The following is a 23,779-nucleotide window of genomic DNA, read 5'->3' as shown; positions in this document are numbered from 1 at the left end:
GATCTTCAGATTTTTGATTCAGCCATTACTCTTGAAATTTTGGTACAGAGATCAAGTGAAAGATGGAGAAAATAAAAGCGCTCCAGAGGTAGTGAAGGAATGTAATAATGGTGTCTGTACTTTTTCATGGAAAAAAACTAATAAGACTGATGATGAGAAAGTTGAATCTAAAAAAACTGATTAGTTTTGAGTGTAAATAAATAAAATTCTACAAAATTAATGATTGTTATGATATAATTTTCTGAATAATATCAACTCAGATGTCTATACGTATCAGAATATTGTTTTTATCTTTATGCGCAATTTAAATTTATTTTGATATATTTTTTGATGCCATTGTTTTTGTAATGACTCAACATGATTATCACTATAGTAACTGTTTGGAACATAATAAAATAATATACCTAACAGCAGTTGTTAAAATAATTCTAATCATGCTTTAATAAAGTCAAGTAGACGAGATAAATAATGTTTAATTTTATTGCTTGGTAGTTATTTCCCATTTCAATTTGAATCTTTTTATTTAACTCATATTTTAATCAGAAAGATTTTTAGCTTCCTTCAATTTCAAGCTGCTGTGTGAAAAGCTGAGAGTTATTTGGAATAAAAGTGATTGGCAATCAACGGTATCCATTTCAGAGTCGTATAAAATTATTTATTTGTACATTATAAATTGTGTATCAATCTACGTACAAAAACATGCACTGTTAAATTACATTATGAAGTAAATCTATGAAATATTGTATAATTTGCATTCTACTGTACAGATTGATAGTTGTCTTTCACATTAACAAGTTTGTAAAATAAATGTTTTCTTAAAAATATTTAAGACAATATTTTAAAGAAAAGTACTTAACTAGGATTTTTATACTTCAATGAACAGCCTTGAGTTCAACATCAAAGAAGAGAGTAGAATTTCCAGGAATTACTGGTGGCGAACCCTTAGCACCATATCTGTAAAAGACAGTTTTCAATTAATAGGAAGTCAATATTAAGGAAAATCACTTATAGCTTTCAATCAAAATGTACATACGCCATTTTTGGTGGGATTGTTAAACGTCTCTTGCTTCCAACTTTCATTCCAGCGACACCAACATCCCATCCTTTGATAACTTCACCTTTGCCAAGTCTGAATTTAAATCCTGGACCAGTGGTGCAGGAATCAAACATTTTTCCATTTTTAAATGTTCCTTTGTAATATACTGATACTGATTTTCCTGGTTTGGCAACAGGGCCATTACCGGCAGCAGCTTTCAGTTCTTCTATTTGAACTCCACCCTCAACTGTTCTTTTCTTTTGCTGCTGTACCTCTAGCTGAGGTTTTTCAACTTTGCCATTCTCATTTTTGTTTTCAGCCTTGTTCTTTTTTTGCTGCTTATTCTTCTGCTCTTCTTGGTGCGAGTCTTTACCATTTACCATTTTATTCTTGGCATTTTGGTCTTTGTTTTGACTCTGGTTTTGTTGTTGATTCTGCTTATTTTTTGGTTGGTTTTGTTTTTGTTTCTGATTTTTGGTTTCTTTCACCTGCACTTTTTGTTGTTGTTGTTGTTCTTCTTCTTCTTCTTCTTCATCATCATCTTCCTCATCATCATCATCAGAATCATCATCATCATCACTATCATCGTCTTCTTCATCATCTTCATCGGAATCATCATCAGATGCCTGATCATCTTCAGCACCCATCAATCCTGATTCATCGAGGTCTGAAGAATCATCATCAGAGTCGTCATCAGAGTCTTCTTCCTCCAATTCAATTTCAACTTTGGATTTCTTGTTTTGTTCAGAGGTACCATTAATGGCTTTCCTTTTTTTGTTACCAAGTAGCTCAGCAATTTGTCTTTGAGCTTCTTCGTCTTCAGATGCCTCTTCATCATCAGAATCACTAGCACCCATCATATCTTCTTCGTCATCAGGAATGATGTAGCCAGTCAAATGAACATGTCCATCACCATTGCAGGTAAATGAAATTTTGGATCCTTGTTCAAAATTCAAGTCCAAAGGTACTTGCCATGTTTTATCTTTTTGAAGAGTGCACAACAAATAATTACGATCATCATAACAGATCATAACTTGCACAAAGTTGCCAGCTACAATATATAATATTTAATGATAATATATAATATGATATGATATGATAAAATATAATATACAATATATAATATATAATATGAGGCTATCATAAGATATGGTCAATAATACAACACTATTAATCCTGCATACCGGCACGAAGGTTATTTGACCCACGTGTGTTAATTTTCTAGCGAAAGTTTAACGTACTAAATATGCATTTTATTACGCTCAAAATAGTTGTAGTAGGAAAAAAGTAAATCTCGGCGTTGAAACAAACGCCAAGCGCCGGTAAATTTCGTGAGAAGTAAAGCAAAAAATTATTGATCGACAGCTATACTTACAGGCTGTTGTGGCATCCAAACTGGCCATCGAAAGATGGAAGGGCTTCTCAACAGTTTGCGTATAACGCTTGCTTGGTTCCATAATAAGACCTGGAATTATAAAAAAGAAAAAGAAAATTATTAACCGTCAATCGTTCATCCGCCATTGTTCACAAACACGTGGTGCCGGCATTTCATCAAAAAGCCGTGTAAAACGTAATAACGTAACGTAGTTTTTAATTTACAAAGATTATAAATTATTGTTTAACTTACCCCAAAACATCTTGAATGATTTTGTATTAAAATGTGCACAATAAAAAAAAGGTTTCCCAGAGGATAATCGACCAAGTTAGTCGACAGTGAAAGATGCGGCTTCAACAAAGTCTCGAACGGTTCTGGTCTGAACAGGCCTCGAGTCGTCACGTCTGGAATAGAAAAAGAATCTCTCCCGCCACTGACAAGGAAGTTATGTGTTCTATGTAGATGGGATCCTCGAACAAAGAAGTATCGAGAAACATTTCCAAGTCCAACGGCCGTTCAGTTTTACGATAAAATCCGTAAGCTGGCGCTAGAGTTATAATTGAGCGGCGTTTCGAAAGTTCAGAAGTTTATGCTAACAATTTTGAGCTGTAGTCGGGGGCTTAGTAGAAGCTATGACAGGTCAATGACTTGTCACTTGTCAGTAAATTGTTGTCGTCTGCTGAGTATGCATCGACTGACGACTCTTACTTGTCTGAGCACTTCTAAAATTATTTTCAAAAATATAAATCTCTTCTTTTTTTCACTTTATTTTTGATTTCTAATTCTCCCTACGTCAAAATACATAATCGAGATATGACGTCCTGGATTAAGATGGATGAAAGGTATAGAAATGCTTTTTCCTTCAATATTTGTCTCTAAATTTGTTTTATAAATTCTTGTTTCAGATTGAAATTAGGATTAAAAGTATTGGAACAAATTGAAAATAGTAAACTACGACTTTTGATTAATCGAATTTGTCAAGCTCTTAAAAATGGAGATGATAAAAACATATTCAGTAAAGAAGAAGAAGAAAAGCTTACAGTATCACTCAATCTTGAAAAATCAGATCTTCTTATTCTCTTACAATCATTAGTTTCCATCTACTCTCAAGCAGCTTTTCACATGATGAAATCAAACGATATAGAAAATTCAATGAAAGAATTTTTTTCATTGAATGATGATAAAATTGCAATATTAACTCACGCCTGGATAACACATTGCGACACAATCACAGATGCATTTAAAAAAAAATCTATTTTTCCTTGTCAAGTACGTAGCTGCTGATTTTAATAACAATTTCAATATATTTTTATTCAATTATGACATTAATACAAAAAACAATTTTAATTAGATCAAAGATGTTAGCTGGACTGTTGACGTTCAAACATCTTCGACAGCATTAGCTAAAGATGCAACACCTGTAGCTAAGATTCAATTAATTACAAATAAACAAGACACATCTAAAATAACCGTTGAAATGAATAAAACACAACTGCTAGATTTACATAAAAATTTGAATGATATCCATTTGAAGCTTGAATCTTTAAGGTAAATAAGGAAAATTAATTTATAGATACTAAAAGCTGCTAAAAGACTAATTTTTTATTTTTTTCATAGAAAAAAGGATCAAACTTTGCAGTGATTCAATTAAACAATACTGGTACTTTACCTCATACCTATGTTACATTTGAATGTACAATTCTTCATAAACCTTGTAAATACATACTTGTATATATAAATACTATAATCTTATAAAAATATCTCTCACTAAGTAACAATATTGATTTTATTTATCAATGTTTTTGACAGTGAGAGTGTTTGTTATTTAATGATAATTATTTACACAATTTCAAACACGATATATCAATTTATTTTTACTAGCATCACGGTATAATTGAAGGTAAAGTTTTGTGGGATGAGAGGAGCCAACCCATCATTGCCATACCTGTACAAAAAACGAACAATTAAGATTAAAATCAAATGATATAATTGATATAGATATTACATAGTTTGTAAGCTAAATATAAAAATTCTTTACTAACGCTGTATCAGGCGGAGCAATTATATGTCGAATACCTCCTACATACATTCCTTTTATACCAATTTCCCAACCTTTGATGACTTCACCTTTATCAATGGTAAAAGTGAAAGAACGTTTTAATTGAGATGATTTCATAGGATCATTTTTTTGCATTGCACCTATACAATTCACTGTAACAGTGTTTCCTGACTTGGCACATTCACCATGACCTTTTACAATATCGCGGATTAAAACTCCGCCGTCAAGAACATGCATTTCATACTCTACTAACTTAGTTCTTTTAACTTTTGGGTGATATTCTTGAAATTTCAGCACTGCTTTTCGTTTTCGTGGATTGTTTAACATCGCATCTATACATTTTTCCGTTTGACATTCCATGTATTCGTCCAAAAACATGATTTCGGAATTTGTCACTATGCTACTGTAAATAAATAAACAAAATATTAATGAGAAATTAGCACTCACTATTTTTTTGTTGACACATATGTATTTTTTCAAATTATTTCAATTAGATTGAAAATGAATCGTGAAAATTTATTCGGATAAATTTCATTTAACTATTTGGATGTATTCACGTCAAAATAGTAAAATATATCATGTTTACAACATAGGGATAAATGAATATTTATAATAAATTCATAACTCATAAATTATTCTACATAATCGTTCATTTATACTACAACTCATATTGTTGTAAATCTTTATTTATCAATTTATGAAATCGTTCCAAACACGAATAGCACCAAAACTCTACTTTTCATACAAAAAACCCAATAAATCATCATTATCAATTTAAAAAAGTATATTATCTAACTATTAAACAGGTAAATACATACCTCTATTATACATTAACTTAAATGATTTGCTATCCACACGCGTTCAATAACAATTTGTTTACTTTTCTCGCTGACACAAAAGTGTCGCGAAAACTATAGGTTAACGTTATGTGTGCATATGTACGGTCACGTGTAAATAGTGCCGAAAACGAAAGCAACACGGGCTATCTATATATATGTAAGGTCTAAGGATCTGCTCAGCGATGGCCCTAATTCTTTAGAAGATTATAGAGCATCATTGCTGCAAGGGTCGGTCGATAAGTCAGTAGTTGGAAGGTGACAATCGCTGAGCGTACTATATTGAATTAGATTACGTATATAGTTGGTCGCGGGTCGACACGTATTACATTTAAATACCCCAAATCACCGATACGCCGGACCTAGCCGCTACATAGACCTTTACGAGTCATTTAAATGTGAAATTGAGCTAACTGAGATCCAATCGCGCGCCAAAAAAGCACTGCTATCGGCTTGTGCGCGCGCGCGCGCGCATGAATGAACGATGAATGCGCGGCGGCGGTGCCTGAAACTGAAATTATTGTATTTGGGTCGTAAAATGTTGCATTTCATAATGTACAAATTGCAAAAAGTCAGAATTGTGCGTTCGATGTTGATTTTATTCAGCGTAAACTACATTCTCATAAGTCTTGGGTGCATGTTGAACTACGCCCCTCCTGCCGCCAACTCGCTCGTAGAGGTGTGGACTCCGATTTGGCAGTATGCCACTGCTCAGGCCAGTCTCTGCAGCACCCGTCGTGGCCGACGACGACGAGTGAGCCACGAAATTCGGATTGACGTAGCTCAACGGACCGAGCACGTATCTGTCGGCGGACGCGTGCTGCTGCTGCTGCTGCTGTTGTTGATGATGGACCCGATGATGCTGATGCACCTGTTGATGATCTTTGTGAGCTTCATCGGCCGGCAGAGTCTCTAAAAAAGTCGGCAGTTTTCTCGCGCAGATGCGCGTCTTGCACACGACCACGACGACGGCGATGATGAGGAGAAACAGGACGGTCGACGTTATCGCGCCCACCAGCCAGCTTAGCCGTTGATCGACTGCAGCACCGCATTATACGGACAAATCGCAACAATGCGATCGACAGAGAAAATAATTGACCAATCGTTAGACAAAGCGAAAATCTGTTTTCGATATTGTGGATGATTAGTAGGAAATAATGGGGTGAGTCGTCGCGCACCTGGTGGATTGCTCAGTAGCAAAATGAAGGCAGAGCCGAGCCTCGACTGCACCTGCTCGTTGTAAATGACGAATTCGCAGTGCCACTCACCGAAATCCCGCTCGTCGGCCGTAAACTGAAGGCTGCATACGCCTGACGTATGATTCATCGAGACCGTGTGTCTATAAATAAATCATTATAAACAAAAAGGCACCAAACGGCGCTGTTATATTAAATACTCGTTCATTTGTAGTTTGCCATAGCTATAGCAGAGAAGGATATGTCTGCGACATGCAGCTTTTTACAATTAATTTTTATTACTAATGTTAGAGGATGTTGAATTTACTTAGTTTTGCGCGTGTCGTTGCCGGGTGCCTCGGCGAGGCGTAATTCGCTTCCCTCGTGCAGCCAGTAACATCGGCTATCCAAATTGGCGCCTGTCTTGCAAGCGAGGTTTATCATCTGATGCGGCGTACCCCAGATCGTTACCATCGTAGGGTCTGCAAGTTTTTTTGTTCTCTCGTTTTCTTTCTTTTACGTCTTATAAATGTATCGCTATAAGCATTGTAAGCAACATTTTCTTTTCTTATGCGTGCGTTTCGTATATTGTATACGGAGCTTTGCGTGCGCAGACCTTGGACGTTCTTAACTGTCTTGTCTATGCCCTATACGGCGTGAAAGAAGAGGAAAAAAAAACACAACACTTAAACTCGTCGTACCGTCGAGCTTGTGTATGACATAAAATTAATATTTATCGTCGACACGTGCGCGCGTTCAGAGATGTTTGGCAAAGCTTTAAGCTGAGAGAGCACATTGAGATGATGAGATTCCTTATTCGTGAATGGGAGACGTGGGAATTGCTGGGAAGAACATGAATGGATGATAATATACAATAATGATAATTTTTCCATCAATTTTATTATTTTTAATGTCGTTGTTTTTTTCTTTTATCTTACTAGCTTCATTTTCTTTTTTATCGCATGCTAAAGCGCAAGTGTATAAATAAAGCTTTTTCAACGCGATCCGATCTCCAAAACGTTACGACGAAAACCATGCTTTTATTAACAGTTACGATTGAAACTTTTTTCTGGCCAAACGTTGAAAATAAATGTCAATATCCGGATATCGATTAACAATTGTCTAATCGACTTTCCAATTATTTCATACATATTTTTAAAAACTTAGGCTATATGTATAAAGCTGCGTATTAAATAATGAATCGACTCGGAAACGAATGTCTATAGTGAAAAAATTACTTTTTTTTCAAATTAAAAAGTAATAGATTTACAAATCTAAACGAGAGTTGCTCTGACTCTGGAACTTTAATGCTACGTAATATCTAGATATTATTCATATATACATTTTACGATTGTATATTATTTTATGAAATACAAACAATCTCGCTTACTATACTTGGATTATTAAAATAGTTCGCGCTCGTGCGGCGCTCACTCAAGGCACACAGAGAAGTTTTTTTATGCTACAATTATTAGTAGTACTTGATAAAAATTATGAATTCAATCGATCGTCCTACGTTTTTAAATTAACTTGGAACTCTTTGATGAATACATTGTAGCGATTGGAATCATTCGCATTTACGCTACGAAGTCGATTATAATGTAAAAAATTAAGATAGAATACGACTCATGAGGAACGGAAAAGAGGAAAACTTAGCCTGTCAATGATATTATGATAATTAAAAAAAAAAGAAAGTGGGAGGGGGGAAAGAATTGATCTAAGACTCGTCGCGTAATCCTAAAACGAATTTATGCTCGTGACGAGATTAGGACGCTATCGATTCTTCTCAGGCTGGCTATCGGCGGCTAGCGTGGATTCGATCGACGGCTTTATTGATCGTAAATGGCACTCGGTGGGCTGTTCCTTCACCACTAGAAAAACACATCAAGTGCGATATTTATGTCTTTTGAGCGTTCGGGTGCATCTTATAATGTATAAATATAAGTATTATTAGACATATAAAAGAGGCAACATTCGTTCGCTGCGCATCCACTCGTCCCAGTCACACCTACTCGACAAATTGCATGCTTTCTTCGTCGGTTTTAATCGTACATTTACAAGCAGAAACTTTTCGTTCGTGATAATTATTCGTACATAAATAAATAACACTGACCACCGATCCGATTACATTTAAAAAAAAAATAAAAAGAAGAGGAATAAGAAGACTGAGTGCTCGTACACAGAGATAATTGCAGTATCGAATCTCATAAGTTTGGCATCAGATTAATGTACTCGGGCTCTTTCGAGTTTCGTCGGTTAAGTAACAATACATAGAGAGGCTCGCTAAAATTGGAATCGGCCGAACCTGGTTCGATGACTCGGAGGCGCGCCGGCGGGGCGTCCGTGTAGTTCTGGCGGGCGTGCATTCGCGCGCCGCACGTCCAGAGGCCCTCCTGCTCGGCGAGCGCGTGCGACAGCTTGACGCTGCAGTCGCGGCCCTCGAGGCCGGCCGGCGGGAACAGCTTCACCACGACCGTGTTGTTGCTGCCGACCACCTGGTTGAGGGCCCAGCGGCACTGCTCCACGCGGGCGCTCGTCACGCAGCGCAGACTGACCGTGCCGCCCGACGACACCGAGATGTCCTTCGACAGCTCGGAGAACACCACGTCCTCTGTGTCATTAATGTCGGTTATGCCGAGGGGCGGGAACGAGGGCGGCGATATTAACGCACCTTCCAGGTAAACGGTGATCTTGGCGGGGGGACTGGTCAGCACGTTGACGCCGCCGAGATAGATGCGGCAGGTCCAGTGGCCCTCGTCGTCGAGGCTCAGATTCGTCAGCTTGAGGCTGCAGTTGCGCCCGAGATCGCCGTGGCTGGGGAAGCGCAGAGTCTTGGTCTCGGTGTCGGGCGGCGAGTTCAGCGGCCGCCACGACCAGGCGCAGCTCTCGACGCGTCCGTTGCTGGCGCAGCTCAGGCTCGTCTGGCTGCCTCGCGGCGTGCTCACGTCCTTCGGCGTTTCCGTGAAGTTTACCTTGCCTATACGGGTGTCGGGCGTCAAATTATATGTGTATCGACGAGAAAGGAAGCTTTTGTAATTTGATTTTGTACTAACCAGAAGGTAAAAGGGTGACCGTGGTCGAGGGTGCCATAAGCAGGATCCCAGCCGGAGTCAGTCTGACGCCGCAAGTCCAGACTCCCTCCTCCTCGTAGAGTATGTTCTGCAGCCTGACGGAGCAGTCGTGGTCCATTTCCTTGGGCGGGGCGAACTTGCGCGCCACCGTCGAGTTTTTGCTGGTGTTGCTCGGCCGCCAAGACCACTCGCACTGATAGACCGGCTTGTTCACCAGGCATCGCAGGTAAACCGACTCGCCGACGGTAATTTGAATGTCGCGCAGCAGCCGCACGAACTCCACTGCGATTTAAGCGAAATTTACTGTTTGTATATCAACTCCGTAAATCCGATAATAGATGCGTGTGAAAAAAATTTCAATGCACAAATGGCGTTACCTTCGGAAATGAGCAGCCTCATGGCAGGAGCCTGAACGAACGGCGAGTTGGAGGACTGCCTGGCTCCGCAAGTCCAGAAGCCCTCGTGCTCGGATCTGGCGGCGGGCAGGCCGAGCTCGCAGTTGGTGCTGTCGTTGCCGGCCGCGGGGAAGCGTCGCATCTCCACGTCCCAGGGCTGGCTCTGATTGAGCTGGCGCCAGGACCACTGGCACTCGCGCACCGGTGTCAAACTGTTGCAGCTGAGCCGCACCGTCGCGCCCGACGGTATCTCCAGAGCGGCGTCCTGAGGCGCGAACTTGATCTGTCCCGCTACTTCAAGCAAAACGAGAGCAACGATCAACGATAAAAATCTCATAAATATTATTATATAGGCTCGGATAGCGATCTTGCAAGTATATACCATTGCCGAGGTGAACGATATTGAGCTTGGCCGGCGGTGTGCTCGTGAAGGTCTCCTCGTGGGCCTGTCGGGCGGCGCAAGTCCAGTAGCCTGTCTGTTCGTACTTGGTGCTGGAGAACCTGACGGAGCAGTCGTTGCTGGCGTTGCCGAAGGCCGGGAAAGTCTTCAGGGCCAGGCTCGTCGCGGGCGATCCTGTTGTCGCATTCAACGCTACATCATTTGCTGCGTCCAACATACATATATTTAACACAATGGATAGATTTTTTTTCTTGATATTTTTCTTCTTTTTTTTTCTTTTACATTTTGTTATCGTTTCGATCGTACGCGCGGTGGACTATGCCGTGCGACGACGGCGTGACTAATTCCAATTATATGCATATACGAGTTACAACGAGGTACATTGGAGAAAATCCGCAGTAAAAAAAAATCAAATTAATATATATGTATTTCTATGAATAAGAGTCTCGCGAATCATGTGGAGGAATTTCATTGCTCTGATAATTGCGGCATTTAGAGTGTGAAGAAATTAAATTTTTCCGAGGCCATTGTCACGGCAAAACGTGCAGCAGTGTGCTGTAGACGTATATGATGTTTGTGATATATAGGTATAACAATAGCTGCATCGTGCTCACGATGTTGCGCGATACGCTTCGATTAGTATCAAAGTGAAAACACGCGTTTCGTTGCACGTCGTTTTCATTTGGTACTTACTAGTAAAAAAAAAGGCAAGCGAAAGAAAAAGTGAATGTAAAGTTTGTATATCTTCATGGATAAGGAAAACAATGTATCCCGATCGAAATGTATATTAAAGATGAATGAAACTTTTTCCACGTGCATATACTCACAAATGGGCGAACTGTTGTCGATATTGGGCAGGGGCAGATGCGTCGGCGGCAGGGGCTGCCAGGACCATCTGCACTCGACGACGGGCGTCGCGGTCCGACAGGCCAGCAGAACCGAGGCGCCGAGCTCGGTTTCCGTGTGGCTCGGCTGATCGACGAAGACCAACGGTCCCTGAGTCAACGGAGTCGGCGGCTCCTGCGTACTGCCCGGCATCAGGTCGTCCATCGAGTGGCCCTCCGGCTCATTTTTGTCCGATGATGCTTGCACGATTGCCGGTGGACTTGGCGTTGTCGTTGTCGTCGTTGTCGTCGGTGTCGTCGTCGACGTCGTCGTGGACGACGAAGTCGAGGTCGATTGCGATGCTTCCTGCGTTAATGTTGCCGTCGGCTGCGTCAACGATGACGTTTCTAACGACAGTGGCTGGCCTAAAACACGATTTTTTATTTTTGTTATTTTACCACCTTGACGCAATAATATTGACATTGCATCGGTGCGATTAGTTTTTTTTTACAGTCGTATCTGCGGCTATAATAGTCGAGCGCCGATCGATCGGTCTATCGATACATTATATTAGTGACGTAACAGTATGGCCGATAAAAATCGTTAATATTCCAGACAGAGGCGAGCTTCTCGGTAAGATAAGTGCACTTTTATCACGCATTCGACAACAATGCGATTACTTAATTTTTTTTCAGCAAAATATTTGGCGTTTTTATCTAGGAAAATAGCGAAGGATATAATCGTGAAAAGAAAAAAGAAAAACAGAGTCTGCTAATTCGAAGAAAATGAACGAGGAGAGCGCGAGGCGAGCAGTAGCATGGCCAGAGGGCGTGCAATATTTTTCCAGGCCATTTAGAATGCGACGGAGCGCGTTTGACACAGAAAAAAATCTGCTTATCATTGCGCGGCGCATCATGCATCGGCTATTTCTCCGCAAGTACTTGTATTAACGCAAGTGTGTGTATGAAACGAAAGTACGTTACAAAACAATGCAAACGCGCATCCTAAATAAAAAGTCATGATTCTGAGTAATGATTCTGCATTGATAAGATAATGATCGTTAGTTTAATAGTATATAAAAGGACCTCTAAGCGGTATCAAAACGCATACTTCGCTGCTTGTTAAACGTGCGAAAAGTCGTGTCGTTTTGATAGAATATCTCCTCAAGGTAAGCTACTTTTCACTGCACGGTGCGCTCGGTTCGTTAAACGTTCGAGATTTGCCGTTCATTAGTTGTACAAACATTAATTTATTAAATTAGCTTGTTTATTTTTCTTTTAATGTGTACTCGTTTGGCGTCAAGTTAGAAAATAATTTTCATTTCAGCTCTCTCTCATAGAATAATAATGGCTCGTCTCGTGCTGTCACTCGTCATCCTTCTGTTGGCCGTCGCGGCCTATTGCGACGCCTCGAACGACTTAGTGGTCGGCCGCCGCGAGGAAGGCGACGAGCTCATTCAATCGGACAAGGTCAAGCTGCTCAACATCATACCGCTGGAGGTCGTGACCATTGTCAAGACTTACACGGGCGACAATGCCTCGCTCATCACCTACATTCGCGCCATGGATCTGGACAAGAACAATCGGGGCGCCAACGCAGCCATCATCGCGGGCGGCATCGGCGACAAGTTCGTCACCATCAAGTTCACCAGCCGCAAGTCCATACTGCCCACAACCATCGACTTCAAGGTCGACATTTACGGGCTCAAAGTGACCAAAGTCTTCGACGTCAACAGCGACTTAGTCGTGGAATAATTTGCCGTTTTATTTTTATCGTTTTTTTAAAAGTGTGTTCAAGTGCATTTTCAAATTATTCAAATATAACTTTATTACTTTGAAAATCAATGAGTTTGGCATTTTTTCTTCGAAGGAAAATTTTGAAAAAATTTTTCATCGTACGGTCGCATCGGAGGAGTTGATTTCTTTAATCGGTTGCATGGAAAAACTTAGCGCTTAATTTTTTTAATTTTATTTTAACGTAACTTATTCACGCTATGTGATTCGATTAAAAATGAAGCTCGTCGAGTTGAGCTATAATGACGTTAATTAACTGTGTGTGCGGGCGATGTCAAGGCGACATTATACGCGCTTAAACCATGAAAATGACGCTCGCTTAACGATCGACTTTTATTAAACGCAATGACAAAAAAAACATACACAAAAAAATCGCTCAAATAATGATAAAATTGGATCAATGCTCGTATACCTATTACTAGCTTGTTCGGTTGTGTAGCTTTAGGACAGGGTTGCTGGATGGAGAGAAGGGATGGAGAGCGAAAGAGCGCCAAATATTGTCTAGTCGTGAGTCGGTCGTAGCTGTTGAAGTTGCTCAGTTAGCCGTTAGCTTTTAAAAGCATCGCATCTGGCCCTCACCATCTCTTTTCTCACTCCAGCACGGAGCTTTTTTTGAGTCTGTAAGCTTACCAGAGAATTGCCCTTTGTTAATTATTTAAATAATAAAGAAGTTGTGATTATTACGAAAGTGCGTCTACGGTTTGATTGACCTTGGTTCAAGTTCGCATAAACTCTACACTCGCTTGCAATCATCTCGTCGCATATTTCATTTTGGCCCGCAGCGGCAACATAGCTTTTAGTCGCCTATTGTCCGTTCACGAAATAATACGAGAAAATACGTAAAAGTCTATGACGAAGAAGCATAAAACTTTTTTGATAAGCGTTGCAAAGCGTGCACGGGGAGTCGACAAGTGACTCAGATAGGTAATGTTCATGGAAGACTATGCGATTATCGTGTAGTTTCAATACATTAATCTAATATACATCTTGTTCATTTTTTTCACTTAGACGTTGAGTGAACAATAAATGGACAAACGTGTTACGTGTACATTAGTTTTCTTGAGGTGGAGATGTGCCTCGTATCACACGAGAGGTTCCGCTAATCCAAGAGTCAAGAAAAACCTCCAACAGCGAAAACAGAGGGCGAACCTTCCTTTTCAAGCGGAACGATCAAGAGCGTCACTGCCCACTTAACGGCCTTCTCCTCGCGATATCATTTCTTCCCTCTGTATAATATTAATATAAGTATAAAATCCTCGTTGCGCGCGAAATTCCATTGCTATATGGGTTTTTAATGTAATTAAGCCAATATCCGCCCCCCTCGAAGCGATAACGCTGGGCGATGTACTTTAATGGAACGAACGAGTGGGAATTGTGTAAGGCCATCATTATGTATTCGCGCATTCCACAGCTGCGGTTATGATCATTATAAGATACACACACACACACACATGCAGCGGGTATTACGAGCCCTCGCAACACAACCCTTTTTCTTTCTGCGAATCGGTAACGATACGTATATTAAACGTACGCGGCCGTATAGGATGTGCTAAGAGATCGTGGGAGAAACGAAGGCGGCCCGAAAATCCGTTAATCACGCGTGTAATTGTGCCGCAACGACGACGACGACGACGACCCTCTGATACGAACATTCCTTGGCTCACCGAGTCGTACAAATACGCGCGAGCTTGTGGTAATGCGGACACAATGTGTATAAGGTACAGTACATAAAGTTTCTATAAGGAGGCCTTTCTCGTGACTACAACAATTTAAATGTATACGATATTATATGACGACCGCGACGTTGGGGCTCGGCTTTTTTTTTCGCGATCGCACTGGGCGTTTACAAAAAAAAAAGTTTATATACAGATCTTTGAAGCCGTACACACGGCAAAGGGGGCGGACACGGATCAAGAATCGTTTATGTATGTATGCCAAGAATTTCGCGCGACGGCGGCGGCCGTTTTGTTTTATCTCCGTTCTTTTAGCTCGCAGGGGATATTATGATACATAATATCGGCCAGGCACGTGCGCGCGACTTTTCGTATCTTTATGCGATTTTAGTGTGTCGCTCGCCACGCGCAAGGACGCGCAAGATAATTTCCTTCGACTTATCTGTATTGCTAAACTCGTAGAGATATAGACGCAAATTAAACGATCGATTGATTTTATGCCGATGTCTTTTGTGAGCGAAGAAGAGGAAGAAGAACAAAAGAATTTCACCGAAAGAAATGTTGAACGTTGCGAGCGCGATCGGTCGATACCGCGTGCACGTATAATGTAATGAAATGAAAAAAAAATTCAGCCATCGTGCTACATGCTATATAATAATGCAGGAAATGCACGACTAGAAGAATCGCATGTGATCGTAACATTTTCGATTTATCGCTCGCGTCAATTTTCAATAATTTATTTCACACATTAGCGCTCATGCTGGCGCGCGCGCGAATAAACAGACTCCGGTGCGTATCGATCAATAAGAAGAATAGAAAAAAAAACGAATCGAACATCTCCGTTGTCTCATTAATCGAAGTACGCGCGAATTATCATGATTAAAACATTGATCTGCGCTGGCCCGAGTATATACGTATTTATACGTTTTAATAATCGCGAGTCTAATTATCGACGAAAGAAATCGGCGATCGATTGTCACAGCTCTCCAATTTATTATATCAGCCATGTGTGCGTCTTCGTTTTCTGCATATATACCGATGACGATGATCTCGTGGTAATGAATTTCCTATGTAAGCGGCGCCAACTGTGTGACGCGATCGAAAACTATATACGCAATATTACCGCGCTATATATACACACAGGCGCGAGTTCACGCGGTATTTAGCTGTTATTACGAGCGAAAATTAAGCGTTAATTGGCGTATTTTGTCTTATTTTTTTTTCGTTGACTTTTGTTTAATAGCTCTCCTGTAATATATTTTAATGCCGCGCGCGTATACGAGGTGTAATTATTTTGTCATCGCCTCGCGCGCACTATTACTATCGCGCAGTAAAAGACAACGAATTCTCGCACCTGCTAAGATGTGTTTCTCGCACTTTTTTTTTTAAACGAAATTGAAGTACGTGTTTTTATGTACCTACTCGAGTTAATGAAATTTTTCAAGGATAAAAATAGCAGAATCGATAAAAGAATGATGAGTCGATCGTCGCAATTCTCGAATTTTCTCAATTTGCGCGCAAATTGCGCAACCGCCCCTATACGAATGATGTCAGACACACATAACATTCGTCTGAGGATATATCACGGATGAATCGGCAAAAAGAGACGCGAGGGAAAAAATCGGTTTGCATCGGGTCAACGGCACGTTCGTAACGTAATAGAGATGGGAGCAAAAAAAAAAACGGAGCGTAATAGCGAAACAAGCGTTATGATATATGATATAATTTTTCGACGCACTTCTCGCTCGCGGAATGCGGTCCTCCTATAGGACGTGCTTCGAGCGTGGCGTCACTGCCGGAAGCTGCGAGCGACGAGCAGGCTCGCGAATGAGCGATCGTTTCGAAGCATCGTACCTATCGCCGATTTCATGCAATTCGCTCGCGGGGCTTGTTCGTTGGCGCGGCTCGTGGTTCACGGTCGCGCCTCGCACAATTGGTAAAGGCATTCTATGTGTGGCGCGCGCTCGACAAGAGAGTCGTATATCTACGTTATATGTGAACACACATAAGAACTCGGCGGTGACTCTTGCTTGGCCAAGGACGCGCGGACGTTCGGAAGATTTTTTATTGTTCACTAGGCGCGCGCGACGGCACGAGAGAAAGAGGATAATTCGCGTTTTATTACCTTCCAGTACTGCAGTGAGAGTTTTACGTTTTGCCCTGAGTATCGATTCGTCTCGATATTACGTCCCTATATAAATATAATACAGCGCATAACGATCTGTGGGTCAGGCCGCTGCAGTACTAGAATACTCGTGGCGCAGCTAGCGAACGTTTGACATTTCAAAGTTGTCGTCGTGCGCGGAGACCCGCACGAGACCTCTATGCCATGCTAATGGATTCTCTATTTTAGCATCTCACATAGCGAGACACGAAGTAATCCATGACTTTAATGTCTAATTTATGCCTGTGTATACGTGCGCACGCGAAGAGTCGAGCAGCCCAATCGATATATGACACCCGAGTATACGAGGAGAGATCGTGAAAGCTGCACACACGGTCACGGGACAAGTCGCGCGCGGTAGCTCGCTATTATTATGTATAGCTACACTTTTTGCGGGCATACAAATGAAATAATACAAAAAGCGCGTGGTACACCGCTTTGCGAGCGTTATATATTAGTACATTACGTAATTGAGGCGGGGGGTTGTCCATCTTGCAAGAGTTTCAGTTTGCAGCCCGAGCGTAGCGAGGGTTGCATTGACACGAGTATACTATTTTTTATCACAGCGTGCGGGAAATAACAACTTCCCGCAACTCGTGATAAAAAATAGTATACGTCACTCGTGCGCGAGTGACGTAATGTACTATTTTGATACAGCGTGCGGAAAGTTTGTTTTTCCGCACGCTTACGAAATTTCCGCACGCTGTAGCCACAGCACCGGGATCTGTTACTTTCGAAGCATCCTACTGACTGCGAAAAACGAACTGTCCGCACGCTGTATCAAAATAGTATATTTCATCACAGCGTGCGTAAAGTGCCACTGCCCGCACGCTGTGATGAAAATAGATTTTTTGAAATAATAAATTACGTGTACACACGCGAGCCGACTTTTCTCTCTTTCTTGCTCGTATAATGCAAAAGAAAGAGAGAGAAAACCTTACAGTATCGGCGAACAATCGCGCGTCAATACACTCATCGATGACGCATCGACTCGGAGCTATTTGCAAGATGACACGAGTAGTGTGTAGCTGTATCGACGAATTACCTGCGAACGTAATTGTTGCGCGCGAGAGAAAAGAAAACTCGACAACACGACAGAAGCGCGGCGACGACGATCGCAACGAGGTAAATTTTCGACGAATACAATATAATAGTGTGACGTAGCGTTATCAATATTCAGATGCCCGCACGGTCTGTGTGTATAGGTCTGACGAGATAGCTCGCGTTGGTTTTCGCGTTTTTATTTTTACACGCGAAGCTACTGATATGTTAATTTTGAGGAAATTCATAAAGGAGGAAATCACCTTGTGGTTGAAACAGAAAAAAAACTAAATTTATGACCTAATTGCGCACGGAAAGGAAATCGGTATAATAAGCTTAATCGAGTTATTGCCTGACGTCAAAACCTACCTCGGTGCGATACAACAAGCGCATTAATTTTTTTTTTATTTTCGAAAGAAAACAAACATTTTGACAGTATAACAATAGCCGTCGAGATTTTCTAGATGTGCATAGAGGAGCTCGCGTGTGCTTGTGTCGCGGCGCATCCTGCGCGCTTCTCGCTCCGCATCGAGTCCACTGCTGCTGCATGCATGGGCCGGCAGCAGTGGCGGCGGCGGCAGCGACTCACTCGTACATTACGTAAAAATGCTTAAAGAATCATCCGTTTATTACGTAAAGTATATGTAATACATATGTATAATAGACAAACGCGTGCTAGTGCAGAAGTGTATCATTGGCTCGAGACTTTTGACTTTTATCGCTCATATTCTCCATGTAAGTGAAAAATAAGAAATATAAAAAATAATATCTAATACGCTTGGGATGATTTCTCCTTCGCAATGACGTTGTTGCTCGCAAGTGATGAACTATCCAGATAGCGTACGCGAGATTTTTCTCACTTTCCTTTTTAAAAACGCCGTTGTTTTGACGTATTACTACTTTTCGAAGTGAGTCGCGTTTACGTACGTAGCATAGATGTTATCGATGATTGCGCGCGAGCTTTAAACTTCATCGATGCCACGAGCACTTGAAAAACAAGTATATATATACATCGCATATATTTTCTATGTTTTTAAGGAGAGAATTATATACGCAGAGAAAATATGCTCGCGCGTCTCGAGCTAATGAAGCACTTCATAAGTTCTGATTTAAATTAGTTTAGTCCGGTATAGAGAATCTCATACGTGACAATTATATCGTATGAAATCTTTCGGGTTGATCGATCGCACGTAAAAAAATGTATACATCGTATCGTATTAATATTTTTCGTCAGAGAAATAAAAGTTGCGTACATGAAAAAAACGCGTATGGAGGAATTCAAAAAATGCGGAGACCACGCGCGCGCACACAGCCAGTGTATCCTCTCTGTATCATTCAGAGACACAAAACACATACACACGCGCGTAGCGGTGTTGAGTTCGTTTTTATTTTTATTCTTTTTGTGACTATATTGCACTATAATCAATGCGCGAATTATAAATTATGCCGCGTACACACACGCGATTAAAATAGACACATGTCAACTCCGCGACTGGGCAATAATACAGTTTCGCATTATATTTACGCGCGCGCAAAACACGGCCGTCGACGGTGTATGTACGTGTGTTATGCACGATTACGTTTTTTTTTATTCTTCTTATTATTTTTTTTTCATACCCGAGAAGGAAAAAAAAGGAATTATCACGCGATCGACGTCTCTAATGTTTACATATCATAAGCGACGGTATCTTATTTCACAATAAAGGCCATTTTTAGTACGCACCATGTGTTTGCTGCTGGCGAGCCATGCAGTGCGCGTGTGCATGTCCGCGTCTATTATGCGCCGCGCTTAGATTGTGCGTCTGTGAACGCATATAACGCGTGCGTGTCGTTTGGCATTGTACATTTTGTCTATAATAATCTTGTACTTATATACGCGCCGAGTTAGACAGAGAGAGGGAGAAAGAAATAGAAAGAACCGGTATTGTAAAAGGCAGTAAAACGGAGACACCAAATATCGCGCGTGCGAATTATCAACGATAAAAACACGCAATGCCGCGTCGCTTTTATAAGAGAATTTTCTTCGAGGTATACGTATATAAAGGTGGCGCCAACTTACCCAGGGCGACACTGAAAAGTAAGACGCCGATGAAAATAACGGCCTGCGAGGGGCCGATCGTCGTGCGGCTGCCATAATATCGATTATCACCGCGACGCGTTGCGACGCTCGTTGTCACCAAGCCTGTCCTCTTCTGAGCTTGATTCCGCGTCATTGTGCTCGCTCATTTATCGACTATGTAACACTATGTAAATTTTATGTATACGATTGACACTTGTCACTTATTTTTATCGTCAAATCTTCGATGCGAAAAATTTCTCAATTCAGGCTATTTCATTTTCGCTCTCTGTTCCTCGGTCACTCCTTTCTCTCGAGGCGAAATTGCTTGCTCATCCTGCACGCTTGACTCCGAAGCTTTATCCGCAGTGGCGAGCTTTCGATCGCCTCAACTGTTCTCTCTCTCGCTGCTGCAGCCGAAAAATCGGTTGTATGTGCTTTCGAGTTGCCGATCTCTGAAAAATTCAATCAGAAAAATTATTGATTCAGAAATTGCATCGTTGATCGTTAGAGTATTCACCCACTGCGGGAGCGAACAAAAAGCTCTAAAACCAATGCAATCCTCGTCAACAACCTACCTAATATTTGCGGAGCACGTTGCGGAGTAGAGTAGGTCGCAAAGACAATAATTCAATCTCTCAACAACAATTGTGTCCGCTGCATGGAAAAGAAAAAGAATGATAAACGAGAAAATGAGAGAAGGAAAAAAGCCACTGTTATAAGTGTAGGTGTGTATGTGTATGTAGGTATACACTGCACGCGGGCATACACGGGCGCGCTTGCGAGGCGTGTGCGGCGGCGGGTACGTGTTGCAAGAAAAATGTGTAACAACTGAAGTGCGCGCTACGGCACACGAGAACAAACTGCCGGTACAATATCTGCCATGCCGCGAGGTAGCTTTACAAGGCGCCTCCTGCGAGAGAGCGCGAGAGAAAAAGAGAGAGAGAGACCGCGTCTACGTATATATATGTGACCGTGTGTTATAGTGAGTGCGCGCGAGCTCCGGCGAGCAGAAACAGCAGCAGCAGCGGTGCGAGCCTCGAGTTATTTTACACGATGTATACGCGTGTGAGTGTATGATGAGCAACCCGACGAGAGACGCTGAAAGAAAAAGAGATAGAGAGATAGTCTGAAACACGCAGTTTCTAGTAATACAAAATATAAATCAGCGATCGAGAGAGACAATGCGCGCGTTAGTGGTGGCACGCATGCAGTCTCTCTCTCTCTCTCTCTCGCGCGCACAGGAGCGACCCATAATCTTTTACATTTCGAAGGTGAAGAAAGAAATCTCGAAGAGAAATAAAAAAAAAAGAACTGAAAAGAAAGAATGAGAAAAGATATAATAGGCCACGCTTGCGGAATTCCAGGAGCGTGCGGAAGCGCTACTGGCTTGCAGGCAGCAGCAGTCCCATACCGATGAGTCAGAGTTCCGAGAGTGCGAAGATGTTAAAAGCATTTAAGGAGCAAGGGTTGAATATCGCGCTCGCGCGGTCTCTCTCTCTCTCTTTCTCGTTTGCCTCTCTCTCTCTCTGTCTTATTTCTCGCGCAGTCCTTAATAGTGTCGGCCGCAGTCCGTTTATTATACGCGAGCATTCCTGGCGTGCCTCGTCCTTTGACTTTTTCTCGCTGTAATTCGCTTTGGGCTCGGGTGTTATATATGTATACACCTACGTTATGTGCAGCTATAGGTCGAGAGGAGGCAATCGGCAGCTAATAATATATTCGCTTGTCCCAAGAGGCCCTTATTACAGGCGTGCATGCGCACGGAATTTTTTTTTATTTAAATTTATTTATTTCTTTTATTTACTATACGTTGTGAACGTCGAGTGAGGCGACGCGGTCGTTTTTCTTCCTTAATGAAAATTTAAACGAATTTCGTGGCGGTGGTTATGCACTATTTGGCTCGACGCTCGATTAAATGTAAATGATTGCGCGATGCGAGGTAAATTTGAACTTGGCGAACTTAAAAGTCTAATAGAGGACTCGTGTGTAATGTGTATCCGTGACATCCCGCTCACTTACACAGGCACACAAAAGCACCACTAAAAGTGTATACAACGAAGGAATTCAGGTCGACGTGATAAAAACACACGCAGGATGATCGATTCTCCAGAATTTACAACATTCAAATTCCGCGGTTTCTCTCAGGAATTTCCAAATTATGTGTCGAACATATACTATACGCACGGAGCAACCTTATACACACGCGTGCGCACGCACAATGTCGCATGTATCTACGCAGATGGATATTTATAATGACACACATGCACAGGCGCGCGCCTGAACGCGCTTCGCGATTTCTCGGACGAGCGAAAGACGTTGGCATAGAATTTCCATCGATCGTTCATTTTTTCCCTCCTCGACGATCTTTAACACGCATTGGAGCGTTTAGTCAGGCCGGCTTGTGGATGATCGAGCACGCGAAAAGCACAGCATCCTTTCGGCGGAGCAGCAACAGATGTATGTACACTCATGAATTAAAAGTACGTTTAACTTGTTGCGCTGGCTCGCAAGCGGCGCACATTAATCGGCTCGAAATCCGACAAAAAAGCGCTCCGATAAACACCGGAGGTTCAATTACAATGGCTCGAATTCGCGAGCGATTGCATCATAATATAAGGCGGCGGCAGCGGCAGCGGCAGTGGCGGCGGTTCGCGGATGAATTTATGAGCTCTCTGAACGCATTCATGCAGATTAGTCATTATACTATACGAATCGCGAGTGCTAGAGCGCGCGATGACTAATATTAAGCGTGTATACCTGCGCGCGCGCTCGGCACTTAAATGCGGGCTGCGATGGCTAGTTCGTGCAGATCAACGCGCGAAGCTCGATTTCTTTGACGCGGGTTTACCCGTAAAATTTGTTTGGGTGAATTTGACGTAAAAACGAATGTTTTTCTGAACGTGGGATTTGGTGCGAGAGTCGCCATTATATTATTATGTCAGCGAAACCCCATCAAGGTTTAGGTACAATGACAAACCTTCTCTCAAAATTAGCTAGCACTGATAAATAAAAAATACACTGAGATAAATGCACACACACACACACACACACGCGTCAAACTGAAGCGTCGAATTGAGTATCAAGAAATGCGAGAAAAAAAGCGCAAACGATTACACCGTTCATGCTGGCGGATTGATAAGAACTAGGCGAACTCGTTACGTTGCGAAGGCGTGTGCGCGCAAGTTCGTGTTTGATCGATTGTCGTCTTCGTTACGTTGTGCATTGCATATACGTCAACGCGGGCTATAAGAATCCTCCCACGTGCTCACACGTACTCTTTTTATACCTCGACTATAGAGCGTATATCGCGCGGCTAGTTCGGCGCCGGAGAATTTCAGTGCTATTGGAGAATTTTTTTTCGGCTAGCTACCACGGAGAGAGTCACGTTTTCACGCGAAATTATTTTTTAATGACACGAGCTTACCGTAATTACTCACGGACGATGAACAATCGCAAAAAATTGACCCAGCAATCGACGTATCGATGTTTAGCGTTACGCGCGTTATTGTGATTCATGCAAATTGTACACAGCCGATCGAAAAAGGCCATTAAACTCACCGACTCGCGCTGACAGGAGGATTCTAAATTGGACTGTATTTTCTACTTATTGGTTTAATTTGAAATAATGTGTGTTTTACTTCTTTTGCTCTTTTTCTCTCTCACTCGGGGGAGCGCATTCTTTCGTCCTAATAAAAACGGCTCGTGTTCGAATTAATTCACGAGGATTTCGTGCGATAATGATCTCGTGTCTCCGCCCCGATTCGCGAAGGAATTTGCAGGGCCTCACTCTCTTTTTCTCTTTCTCTTACTCTCTCGAGAGATATAAGGCTGTGGAATTCGATCGGCATCCCAAGATCGAATGCAGAGCAAACCGTAT

The 23,779-nt window shown here is 41.9% G+C and overlaps 5 protein-coding genes across 9 annotated transcripts; 2 read left to right on the top strand and 3 right to left on the bottom strand.

Moving 5' to 3' along the window:
- Positions 1-629: 629 nt before the first annotated feature.
- LOC106650540 (46 kDa FK506-binding nuclear protein) lies at positions 630-2,823 on the bottom strand. Its single transcript, XM_014368604.2, has 4 exons — positions 2,664-2,823; positions 2,412-2,501; positions 1,034-2,087; positions 630-954 (listed from the first exon to the last, which is right to left on the bottom strand). Exons 1-4 carry the CDS (start codon positions 2,671-2,673, stop codon positions 873-875), a joined length of 1,236 nt encoding a protein of 411 aa, XP_014224090.1. The 5' UTR covers positions 2,674-2,823; the 3' UTR covers positions 630-872.
- A 5-nt stretch (positions 2,824-2,828) lies between these two features.
- Positions 2,829-4,116, top strand: LOC106650541 (COMM domain-containing protein 10-like). Its single transcript, XM_023462478.1, has 4 exons — positions 2,829-3,253; positions 3,317-3,680; positions 3,763-3,959; positions 4,029-4,116. Exons 1-4 carry the CDS (start codon positions 3,225-3,227, stop codon positions 4,051-4,053), a joined length of 615 nt encoding a protein of 204 aa, XP_023318246.1. The 5' UTR covers positions 2,829-3,224; the 3' UTR covers positions 4,054-4,116.
- LOC106650538 lies at positions 3,996-23,008 on the bottom strand. 5 transcript variants are annotated; one of them, XM_014368598.2, is made up of 13 exons: positions 22,880-23,008; positions 20,478-20,556; positions 19,903-20,354; positions 11,175-11,597; positions 10,330-10,551; positions 9,930-10,241; positions 9,535-9,834; positions 8,787-9,458; positions 6,810-6,963; positions 6,485-6,645; positions 5,289-6,344; positions 4,454-4,873; positions 3,996-4,356 (listed from the first exon to the last, which is right to left on the bottom strand). In XM_014368598.2, the coding sequence occupies exons 3-11, from the start codon at positions 20,054-20,056 to the stop codon at positions 5,905-5,907; spliced, it is 2,838 nt and encodes a 945-aa protein (XP_014224084.1). In that variant the 5' UTR covers positions 20,057-20,354; positions 20,478-20,556; positions 22,880-23,008; the 3' UTR covers positions 3,996-4,356; positions 4,454-4,873; positions 5,289-5,904. The 5 variants fall into 5 exon arrangements, with proteins under 5 accessions (XP_014224084.1, XP_014224086.1, XP_014224087.1 ...); XM_014368600.2 differs by lacking the exon at positions 22,880-23,008 and having other exon boundaries at positions 8,787-9,092; positions 9,153-9,458; positions 20,478-20,771; XM_014368601.2 differs by lacking the exon at positions 22,880-23,008 and having other exon boundaries at positions 8,787-9,092; positions 9,153-9,458; positions 9,930-10,238; positions 20,478-20,771.
- On the bottom strand, positions 4,275-4,848 carry LOC106650286 (39 kDa FK506-binding nuclear protein-like). Its single transcript, XM_014368216.1, has 2 exons — positions 4,454-4,848; positions 4,275-4,356 (listed from the first exon to the last, which is right to left on the bottom strand). Exons 1-2 carry the CDS (start codon positions 4,846-4,848, stop codon positions 4,275-4,277), a joined length of 477 nt encoding a protein of 158 aa, XP_014223702.1.
- LOC106650542 lies at positions 12,245-13,653 on the top strand. Its single transcript, XM_014368607.2, has 2 exons — positions 12,245-12,340; positions 12,499-13,653. Exon 2 carries the CDS (start codon positions 12,519-12,521, stop codon positions 12,924-12,926), a length of 408 nt encoding a protein of 135 aa, XP_014224093.1. The 5' UTR covers positions 12,245-12,340; positions 12,499-12,518; the 3' UTR covers positions 12,927-13,653.
- Positions 23,009-23,779: the final 771 nt, after the last annotated feature.

This window comes from Trichogramma pretiosum, unplaced genomic scaffold (assembly GCF_000599845.2).
Source record: "Trichogramma pretiosum strain Unisexual culture from Peru unplaced genomic scaffold, Tpre_2.0 scaffold3, whole genome shotgun sequence".
NCBI lineage: Eukaryota > Metazoa > Arthropoda > Insecta > Hymenoptera > Trichogrammatidae > Trichogramma > Trichogramma pretiosum.
Note: the sequence above shows the minus strand (reverse complement) of the source record. Positions and strands in the feature narration are given on the sequence as shown.